At 36.1% G+C, this 12130-nt stretch overlaps 1 protein-coding gene across 1 annotated transcript in view; it reads right to left on the bottom strand.

Annotated features, from left to right (window-relative positions):
- LOC129249491 (uncharacterized) overlaps nt 1-12130 on the bottom strand; it is an 88926-nt gene extending 76796 nt beyond the window's left edge. Inside the window, exon 1 of the mRNA XM_054889341.1 lies at nt 11011-12130. Coding sequence (XP_054745316.1) covers nt 11011-11545 — 535 coding nt within the window. The 5' untranslated portion in view covers nt 11546-12130. The remainder of the gene's footprint in view (nt 1-11010) is intronic.

The following is a 12130-nucleotide window of genomic DNA, read 5'->3' as shown; positions in this document are numbered from 1 at the left end:
TGGAATATAATAAAGTGTAGTACGTGCGAACTGTCGCGCAAGCATAATATGAAAAAAATTTAGCAAACAATGACAAAACCAAGCGGAATCAAAACAAAAGCATTGATGCGTTAAAATTTCTTAATTAATGTTAATTATTCGCGTAAAAAGAGAAAAGAGTGGATCGAAATGTTTATATTGTAAACAATAGTTGGTAGGATGTGCATGTGAACAAATCTACATATAACAGCTGGGTCTACTCGTATATGTATGTGTTTTTGTATGTATGTATGTATAACACATAGCAACTGTGCATAACGTCTGGACAAGTTTGGGCCGAGCTCTCCAAAATATTATAACTATACACACAGTTGGTGGAACAATCACTTTACGGCAGAAAAGTATGCGATAGCTGTTGGGAGTGACGCAGTTAGAAAAAAGAAGTAATAAAATGTGTATCTCCTGGTTTCATTCCTTTAGATTAGTAGCTGTTGTTATGAAAGCGTAAAACATTGCTCGTAAACTTGTGTGGAGTCCGACGGACAGCTCTTGATCGAACATAGATTTGAGTTGTTCCGGTAACGTAGACTCTCGACTGCAATAAGAACGTCTTTTAGAGCAGTAGTCGATACTGATTAGCTTACAGAGTACTTTTGTTGTTATTGTTGAAGTCACATTACTTGACCGGATAGAAATCCAAATCGTTTCGGTTACATAAAACAAACTGTCGTGGGAGAATTTACAAAATACTCTCAAGATGCACTTAATGAATTCTAAGTTAACTGATAGCCCAATTATGAAATTTCATACGAGAGACGATAAGCACTTGCAAGCGTAATTTACAAAATTAGTTTTCTTCCTATAGCTCTCACACGCCCTATACATGTTCTGTTGTGAATGACCGTGTATATTGTTTACTAACCATTTGTTGTACTACTGTGGGCAAAAAGTAAGGTGAATTTATTTGTCAAACTTCGCGGGATTAAAATTACGCTCTAGTTATTTTTTTCATGAGTTGGCAGCACTGTTAATAACATCTGGGCCAACTTTCATGTGAATGTCATTATCAGTAATATATTTACGCTTGTGTTAACCAAACGACCAAGAGTGCATTTTTCGATTTTTACAATGTCTGATTTGATTGAGCAGAGAAGTGCCATCAAATTTTGTTTGCGGAATGAAATTTCGGCTGCGGAAACGTTTAGCATGTTGCAGAAGGCATTTGGTGATTCGACCATGTCGCAGAAAGATGTTTATAAGTGGTACAAAGACTTCAAAGAGGCTCGAGAGCGTGTTGATGACTTGGAGCGCTCCGGACGACCATCGACGTCAACTGATGACCAACACGTCAATAAAGTGAAGGAGTTAGTGCTCAAAAATCGTCGGTTGACTGTTAAAGGCCTTACTGATATGATCGGAATATCAGAAGGATCTGTGAAAACCATTTTGAAAGACCATTTGGGCCTACGAAAAGTCAAATCTCGTTTGTTACCGAAAACTCTCAATTTCTTGGAAAAAAGTCGTCGCGTTGATGTGTGTGAAACAATGCTTTCAGACTATCAGGACAAGCGCAAATGCATCATTACGGGAAATGAGACTTGGATTTATGCTTACGACCCTGAAACAACCGACCAATCAAGCGAATATCGTGCTAAAGGCGAGGCCAGACCGAAAAGAGCACGTCAAAGTCGTTCAAAAATAAAAGTCATGATGACAGTTTTTTTCGATTTTCGTGGTGTGGTGCACTATGAATTCCTTCCACCTGGCCAAACTGTTAATAAGGAATATTATTTGAGCGTTATGCGCCGTTTACGTGAAGCAATTCGTCTAAAAAGACCAGAATTATGGGTCAATAACCCTTGGTTTTTGCATCACGATAATGCACCGTCTCACACTGCACTCGTTCTTCGTGACCATTTCGCCAAAAATTCCACGCATATCGTTCCGCAACCACTTTATTCGCCTGATTTGGCTCCGTGTGACTTCTGGCTATTCCCAAAACTCAAGGGACCACTCCGGGGAACGCGTTTCGAGTCGATTGAGGAGATAAAAGCTGAATCGAAGAAGGTGCTGATGGCTATACCGGAAATGGACTATTTGGCATGTTTCGGGGATTGGAAAAATCGTTGGCATAAGTGTATTTCATCGAGAGGGGATTATTTTGAAGGGGATGAAATTGATTTACAAGAATAAATAAAGATTTTTCATTTTACAACTAAATTCACCTTACTTTTTGCCCACAGGTAAGTTAAACGAAACAGCTATTGTTGGCTAGCTATTAAATTATTTTGAAAACAGTAATTTTGCACCAAAAAGTCGCTAAACTTTCCATAAACGACAAAAAATTAAGAGAAAACTTCTTTCCTTCAATCTCATTTGCCTTTTGTAGAAATTCAAATGAGGAAATTGATGAAACTCCCATAGAGGCTATAGAAAGAAGGCAATTAAGATATGCTGCCAATTTTCTGGAAAGGAACTCTGTAAAAAACATGCATTTTTTACAGCCAAATTTGTTTAACGACCATTTCACTTGCTATGCGTGAGCGCACCTTTCAGCACATGCGAAATTCCAATGCCCGAATACACATACAAACTGCAGTGTACATGAGATATATGTATGTACGTAATGTACATATTGAGGTTATTTTTATAAACAAGCTAAATTTTTGCATATGCTTATGTACATATGTATGTAAGTACACATATTTTTGTACACACGATTTATACAAATTTCAAATATTGTCTACAGCTAAATACATAGAGACGGGCATCAAATGTTAAACAAAGAATATTGTGAAACATTGAAGCATAAATCACTCACATTGGACCCGATGGAAAATCATTTATTTATCATCCGATAGGTAAATTTTTTAATTTCCAATAAACCAGCAAAGCAGTAATAAGGTTAAGGAAGTGCAATAGTTTAGGGAGACTTTTCAAATCAAAACATTGGGTCATAAATAAGGATTAATTAGGCTACTGCATAAATAATGATGGATAACTGGTTTCTCTGCAACCTGGTACCCACACAAGCATACACCGCCAGTGAGCCTAGAGCAGTACTCGACGCTACTCGTATTTAGCTCACTTAACGTCATTCTCTCGCACATAATTGTTGTCAGAGAGGCGAAGAGCATTAAAGTCGCTGTATGACCAATCAACAAACGAAAAGAAAATATTTAGTTGAATGTATTGTTTTCTGAGCACTGATAGGTGTTGTTACTAGAGCAACTGATTTGTTTTTGTTTTTTTTTTTGTGGTTCCGATTAGATGGTTTGAATGAAAGATAAGTGGTCTGCTTTTTGCTGTTGCTTTGCTTGTTTGCTTACATTTTGATTAAAATTTTGGCATTCAAATCGCCAGACTGCAAAAACAAAACAAAGCATACAAATCTCGCTTGATTATTAGTATAAAGTTGTATCTCCTTGAAGATATCATACATATAATACATACAAACATCTTTAGGCAGCAGTAATTCTACTGCCGTTTATAGAGTTTCACGTGAACAGATTCACTAGGCGTTGTTTCACATTTTTCATTTGAGGAGAGAGGAGAATAATGTGCTTGCACTAGTCAGTCACAACGGTAAATTGTAACAAATTCCAACATTCAAGGACCCCTTACAAATTTATTGGTTTTATTATAGTTTTATGAAGCAAATAAATTATTTAGGCGAAAGGCCGCACCTCTCCCAATATTAGGTATTCACGATAGTTTTCTGGCCAGATTCAGCTGATCAAAAAATACATGTGACACACTCCTAGCTACATATTTCTGTCAATTGTTTTTATATGCACGATAATAATCTAAAACGCAGAGCAAATGCAGAAAAAAAATTATATTTCCATTCTAGCCAGCACAAATTCTCGATCCTATAAGTAGCTTAAAAAAACCTTTGGAATGAAGTAAAAATTAAGAACGAGCAAGAAAGGCTAAAAATTCAGGGAAACTACAAGCGCTTCAGTGCATGAGAGACATGATGCTTTATCACAGGGCAGAAGCTAAGTGGTGTTGGTGGAGATCAGTTAGCAATAATAGTGGGTACACTACCAATAATTAATTTGATAGATTTTATAAAGGTAAAGTACTTCAACTTTTTGCAGAAGTACATTTATATGAATGTGTACGAGTATATGAAGGGCAGCCATGGGCAGATAGATAGCACAAATGTGAACCTTATATGTTAAGTGTTTAGTACGAAATCTGCTTTGAACAAATAAATTTGTTTGTTTATTTTCATTTCCGTTATTAAGCTTACATTTACAGTTTTTTTTCGATGGACTTTTTTGCGTTCTATTTTATTTATGCTTATTGCTGTTTTGAAATGGACACAAAAATAGTAAATTTTAACTTGTGCAGCGGAGAGTGAAACTTTAATATTGTTTCAGCGATTTTTAGTATAATTTTTTGTTTCTTAAATAGAATTTTAAAGTAATTATTAAAAATGGGACGTGGAACGGGGACATTGGACGCCAGAGAAAAGAGCTCTTATATACCGCATGAGTCAACACGGAAAAAGCTATGCAGAAATAGCTGAAATGATGATGTGCTCTCGGAAAATGGTTTATAATGCTCTTAATTTAGTTAAGAAAGATTCATCCTATCTAAGCAAATAAACGGAAAGAAAACCAAAGCCGCGAAAAACTGATGTTAATGTGGATAGAGCTATAATACGCAAGAGCAAAGCAGATCCTTTAAGTCAGCACGGCAAATAATGCTTGAAATAAACCAAGAATCTGGTCTACAGCTACCCAGAAAGCTTGTAGGAAGGCGAAGCAGAAAAAAGCAGAAAAAATCCACTCCTCTCAAAAAGACATATTAAACACCGACTTGCCTTTGCAAAAACCCACAAAGACAAATCTATTCAGTTTTGGAAAAACGTACTGTGGACCGATGAAACCAAAATAAATACGATGGGACCAGATGGGAAAACTATTGTACGTCGTCCAAGAAATCAAGCGCTAAGTCCTAGGTTCACAAAAAAGGCGATTAAATACGGCGGCGGACATATCATGGTTTGGGGAGCTTTTTCCTGGCAAGGTGTTGGGCCGATTGTTCGCGTGGTTAGTAAAATGGATAGATTTCAGTATTTGAATAAAATGGAGCCATTTGTGTTTGAGTTTATGCCATTAAATTAGACATTTATGCAGGACAGTGATCCAAAACACACTGCAAAGACAGTGAAGTAATGGCTCAGAAGAGAAAAAATTAATGTACTGGATTGGCCGGCGCAGAGCTCTGATCTCAATCCAATAGAAAATTTGTGAAATGACGTTAAGGTCAAAATCGCTAACAAAAATTTTAAAAATTTTGATGATTTGTGGGCCGCAGTTGAGGAGGATTGTTACTCGATTCCAAAGGAAAGATGCCACAAGCTTGTAGAAAGCATGGAGCGACGGCTTGTAGAAGTAATCAAAAACGGTGGATATATAGGGTGATCAATCATGAGGTGCTTTTTTCAATGGTCCATTCTGAAGGTCCAATTTTCAATCACTCGTTCGAGCATTTCGACTGGTATGTCGTGAATAACACGCGTAATGTTGGCTTCCAGAGCTTCAATCGTAGCTGGTTTATCAGCATAGACCTTGGACTTCACGAATCCCCTAAGAAAAAAGTCCAAAGGTGTGATATCACAAGATCTTGGTGGCCAACTCACAGGTCCTAAACGTGAAATCAGCTGCTCTCCGAAATGACTTCTCAATAAAGTCATTGTTTCACGAGCTGTATGGCAAGTGGCTTGTCACAGAACGCTGATTTTCATAATACAGTTGAACAATTTGTAGACGTTGTTGCGGTGTGAGTCTTTCCATGATGAAATGCCAAACGCTGTTCAACAAATCCACGATGACAGTTTGCCACAACTCGCGCGCGATCTGTAAAAAAAAACGCAAATGAAAAAAACTCCTCTTAATTGATCACCCTATAGTACAAAATACTAATCTGGTAAAACAAAAAGGATGTGCTATAGTGGAACTAAAATTCTTTTTGACCATTTTTTGGTTTTAAAGTGAAAGAAAATAAGTTTTTTATTTTTTATGTTGCTTTTTTCCCAATAAAAAATAATTATTTAAAAAAAATAAATAAAACTCTTTGCTTTCAAAGTCTAAAGTGGTATTCATATAACCATGGCTGTATTTTTGCTCAATAGCATCTCTTCAATATGTATGTAATCCCCTATTTTATTGAAGAAATGCTATTGAGCAAAAATACATTTATGTTTTTTACATGAGAATTTAAAGATACAAAAAATATTACATACAAAAAAATACTACCTATTTGTTTTTCCCCATAGTTGAATTTGTATACAGCTGTGCATATAATTGGCATAACCACTATTAATTCGTACTCCTACAAAGTATGTTGTGTGGGTGTTTTTTTTTGCTGCATAAGAACTATCGATAACTATGGTTTGACAGCTGAGAATGGCAAATTGTGTTGGTATTTCGGTTCAGTAAAGTTTGTCAAGTCGTCGTGAATCATTTAACGCTAGAACAACGCTTCCAAATTGTGGATATTTACTTTGAAAAAAAAAAAAAAATAAATAAATCTGTTCGAGATTTCATAGAGCAAAGTGTTGAAGAAGCCGCTGAAATGTCGATTCGTCGTCATTCTCAACTTGTTGGTCTTTGTCCTTCGACTACGAGGAAATTTTTACGTAAAGATATTGGCTTGCGTGACAATAAAATACAGCTCGTGCAAGAATTGAAGCCAAATGACCATCTTTTGTGTTGCGTTTTTGCTGATTGCGCTCATATAGATTTAATCGAATGGACTATGTAACTCGTAGCGGCGGCGGACATATGCCGAATATCAAATTCAAAAAGTAAATGCCATGGAATTATCTACCAGATTGTAATAAAAACAATTCATTTCAACAATATTTCTGTTTCGTATTATCATTTTAAGTTCTCAGGCTCTTAAAAACAGCCGATACATGCTTTTGTTATATGAAACAAAAAGCCTAGCATCGCCAATAAAACAAAATTGGCAATAAACAACGGTATTTTGGAGTTACTTGAAACTTGGCTTTTGTTATATTAAAATTCAATGGACTATAAAATCTCATACTCGAAAAATTTGTTAAATTCTAGTTAAAGTGTTCAAAGAATTGATGGAATTTTGAAAAAGTTATATAGTTTTTGTTGAAGATTGAACTATGTTTTTATAAAAAAAAAATGTGGTGTGTTTATAATTTTGTACATATAAGAGAAGAAATCATATATTTTTATATATACCTATTGTATAATTGGCGCTTACTCCCTTTTTCGCCCTTCGCCTCCTTATTGTAGCAAGCATCTTGATATTGCTCCACAAATGGAAGAAATCATACAGATACGAATTATGTAGAGCAAGTCGGTTGTGTGTGAATACCTCAAAACACGTAATCAAATAAAAATCTTCAGGGCGTATAAACCTTTTTACAGGGAGAATTTACAAGTAGGTATTCTTATGGCTCATTATAACAAAATGAAATAAACAGTTGATTGCTGAAGAAATCGCACACGAGCTGGCAAAATAGCTTGTCATGCTGGTGGTGCTAGACACACCTAACTACAGTGTAAAATAACAAAGGCATACAGTAAATCCCACATGAAAGATTGAAGCAGAGCAGATGACTTTGACTTTTCAGGTGCGCAAAACTAAACCGCAAACTGAAAATAACGGTAACGAGTCGTCATGTGCATTTCACAAATTGTTTATTAGAAGAACGAAAAAGGGCTTTAAGTGAATTTAAAAAAAATTCAAATACATGATTAAAATACTTTACACAAGACAGCAAACTTATTTTCCTATCATTACACAATCGACAAATGATTTCTAATTCTTTTAAAAATAATTGATTTATAAAGTGTTTCCATTCGTCTTTTTGCTATCGAATGTAAAATGAAACATATCGCAGCCCATAGCATCAAAACCTAAAATTCACACATCATTCCGATTTAAAAGAAATCAATCTTGAAACACTTTCAGCTTATTGGGTGAGCGTGTAAGGCATACATTAGCTAGAACAAGCCGAGGAGCGCACATTTACATGTATAGGTAAGAATATATGTATGTATATGTATCTGCAAATGTAGGTGTATATGCGCGTGTATCTGCAGCCAATCACGTATTTCAAACTACGTGCAACTTAACATCAGCAAAACTGAAAAGGTGCTAAGCGGATGAGCTATATGCAGCTGTATATCATTCACCTATGGGATACACCTGCCCACATACCTACATACATCTGTATCTTATATCTCCTCTTCCGTTTTAGTTGCAACATTCTACCCATTCGAAGATTTCAGTAGAGTTTTACGACTAAACTTTTGATAGCTCCTTCCCTTTGGTGCAATTTGTTTTTCATATGCAACAGCCAATATTTCACATTCATCACCTGCAACATGCGGCTGCGAGGAGTTGAATAATGTTGCAAGTTAATAAAAAGTGATATACCATCCCAAATGTGCATGTGTGTATGTGTCCATATGTATGTATGCAGGCTTTATCGACTCGCAAAACACGATATTGGCTTCGTTTATTATTCTTTGTGAAGAGAATTTGATATATGTACTTTTTTTTAGTTTATCTATGCAGTAGAAGGTAAGAATTTTTTAAGGGGGGAGCCTGCTTTAGAGGCTTAAAAAAATCGATTTTTTTTTTGCATAAATGTCTTCCCAAACTATCCAAGAATGTGTCCTCAAAATTTCAGAAGAGTTACAGAAGAAATTGTGAGCAAGCGTCGAGCAGGTATACGAGCGGACGGATCGCTCGAAGTGCGATTTCTCGGTTTTTTTATTTTTACGATTTTTCCTAATTGGCGGGAAAGATAGGGAAAAAGTTAAACGTCCTATCGAAACGAGATAACATTGATTGTATTCGGAATTAAATTCTCTTCTAGTTGAACCTAAAAAACCTTAAGAAAGTTGTGATTAACCCACTTTTTAAACAATTTAAAGTGAATTTGTTTTTTCAAAAAAATGAATTTTTTTTAATTAGCGAAAAATTGTTGAATTTCTATACTATACTAAAATAAAAACTTTTTTGAATTTTTGGTGTCAGATGAAAATTGCGACCTACATCTTTTCCGCCGCACGACACATGTACACTCGAGGCGCCTCGGCAAAATGCTTGTACCAGGCATAACATGACATATATTTTAATGAAAAAATTTGAGAAGACTGTTGAAATATATAACAACAAAACCTGAAAGTTTCGTTTCAAACGAATATTTCTTTCCTTCCCAAAAAAAACCACAAAACAATCGTTTTTTTGAAGGCTCTAAAGCAGGCTCCCCCCTTAATGAGTAAAGATTAAAGATTTACTTACACGTTTTTATGTAAATACACATACACATTTAGCGCCGTATATCCCTTTTTGTGCGTTTTGCTAAACTCCTCCTCAAATCTGTGGTATACGTCTCGAAGTTGCTCTACAAATGGAAGAGCCTATAGTTTTATGCCGCCTCGAAACGGCAATTGGCTTTTTATGACAAGCTTCTTCATAGCAGAAATGCTCGCGGAGGTTTGCCATTATGGGCCATGGGGCGACCGCTAATAAATAAATAATAATAAAATAAAACTTTCCAGTAATATTCGTGCTTCATGCCCACAGTGGGTTTCGAACACAAGCCCTACCTAATGGTAATCGCACACAATTTATTCGACTACAGAGGCCGCCTACGTCCCCTACTAAATGGTGATTTTTTAGCTATTATCTTTTTAAACAGTTGGTTTAAACAGCTGACGCACGTTTCGTGTTTTGTTTCACTGTAAAACATCTTCAGTTTGGTCTATAATTTAACCATGAATCGTCTTACAAACGAACAACACTTGCAAATCATTGAATTTTATTATAAAAATGCGTGTTCTGTTAAGAAAGTTTAAAGTCGAAAAATTGTGTTCAGCGACGAAGCTCATTTTTGGATCAATGGGTACGTAAATAAGCAGAATTGTCGATTTTGGAGTGAATATCAGCCAGAAGAATTGCAAGAGCTACGAATGTATCCAGAAAAGGTCACAGTTTGATGCGGTTTATGGGCTGGAAGTATCATTGGACCGTACTTCTTCAAAGATGCTGCGAATCGTCACGTAACTGTGAATGGTGAGCGATACCGTGAAATGATATCCAACTTTTTTGCCCAAAATGCAAGAGCTTGACTTGCATGACATGTGGTTTCAGCAAGACGGTGCCACATGCCACACAGCACGCGTAACAATGGACTTGTTAAAAGGTGAGTTCGGTGTAATTTTATTTCACGTTCGGGACCTGCCAATTGTCCACCCAGATCATGCGATATAACGCCTTTAGATTATTTTTTGTGGGGCTATGTTAAAGTTCATGTCTATTCAGACAAGTTTGCTTAAATTTACGCATTGGAAGACAACATTAAAGCATTTATATGTGAGATACTGGCCGAAACATTGGAAAGAGTATGCCAAAATTGGACTAAGCGAATGGACCATTTGAAGCGCAGTCACGGTCAACATTTGCATGAAATAATCTTCAAACATTAAATTATATGGACTGTACTATCGATTTAAATAAAAATTTAATGCATTTTTCTGAATTTTACGTGTGTTTTTTTGTAAAACTTTCCTTATTTATACATTTTCAACTTATTTATTGTAAAATTTTAGCTGAGAAATTGCTAAAAACATACCTCAGTGCCCATAAATACATACTTAGGAAAACTTATTGTAACTAATGAATTGTATGTTTCAATTGAAAAATAAACAATTGATAATAACAAACAGATTCAAAGACACTCAAACGTGTCTTGTCTACTTTTACTGTACTCATAAAAGCTACGTTGTTATTGTACTCATAAAAGTTACATCAAAAAAGCTGGTTTATTACTATATATAGAAAAATAATTTATATAATTATGTGCAAAAATAATTAAAAGTAAGCATTGACCTGAAAACAAAAACTTGTCAAAATGAATATTATCAGTTGCCAAAATACTTCAATAACCAACTAACTAAACTTAAAATCTGTAAGGCTTTTGCAAACGTTGAAAATGTGCATATGTATGTATGTACATACCTTCTAATCCCAACCGTTGGCGCTCAGAATCGTATTTCAGTAGAGCCACCTTGATAGCTTCCCGTTCGGAATCCTTCAACTTGTAAACCAATTCACGTGCGCGTTCCGAGCACAGGGGCTCATGTACCGTATCAGTGGGATATTTACCCCGCAACGGTGTCGTAGATTGCGTATAAATATTGGCTTTCTGCTGACGGAAGTTGACATTGTTGTTGTTGTTGTTGTCATTATTGTAGCAACTTACTAAGTTACTAAGACGGAAGTTACTATGGCTGTTTGGTTGCTTGTTTTGGAAGCGAGGGAGGAGGTAATGCTGGTATCGCCGCTGAGAAAAGTCACCGGCAACATTGCCGGTATTGGCAGTGAAAATAGTGTTGATATCAAGTTTGATGCCTCCTAATACGTGAAACGGTTTACGTTGTTTTTCTAACTGTGACAATAGTGATTGTTGTTGGCATGTTTGTTTTTGTTGCGTTTGAATCAAACGCAAACAAGTCCGAGCAAAGCGTGTTAATAAAAATTTCTCGGTCTGCATTTTTGCAACTTTATTAAATAAACTTGTGGAAAGAGCGGCAACTGATGTTTACGTTTTACTTTCGATTGTAATATAACTTTTTGTTTAATTTAGTCACAACTTTAAGCGCTCATTATATGGCTATTGTGTATCATATTTCCTAGCTAGTTTACACACCGCACAAATTTGGTTCGCTCTTGATTTGCGAATGACGTCACGTAGGCACGCGTCGCGTGACTGTTACTCTAGCATTTATGTTGAGGTAACGTTGTATCGCTACTTTGTACGTTGTAGCAGCAAAATATTCTACACTTTCAGAAACACTTGTATCCACTTCCGCGGCACTTTCCCGGCAGCAATGAAAATCAGTTAAAAATAGCACGAAATTTCGATGTACATCCGAACGTTAGCGTTGTCTACGCGGTGCTTTGACAAAACCGACTGCCACTGGCCTTCTTTTACTTTCCGAGTATCTATTGGCACTGCATATTGGCTTGCAAAAGCTTTGCGAATTTTCTTGACCAAAAACTTTCCAGTTTGTTGCGCTTTTAACCGCTTTCGCACCACTTCTATCTGTCTATCTATCTACTTGTCGGCCTTGTCGGA

The sequence above is a fragment of the Anastrepha obliqua genome, chromosome 5 (genome assembly GCF_027943255.1).
Source record: "Anastrepha obliqua isolate idAnaObli1 chromosome 5, idAnaObli1_1.0, whole genome shotgun sequence".
NCBI classification, from domain to species: domain Eukaryota; kingdom Metazoa; phylum Arthropoda; class Insecta; order Diptera; family Tephritidae; genus Anastrepha; species Anastrepha obliqua.
This window is presented reverse-complemented; position numbering and strand designations above follow the sequence as displayed.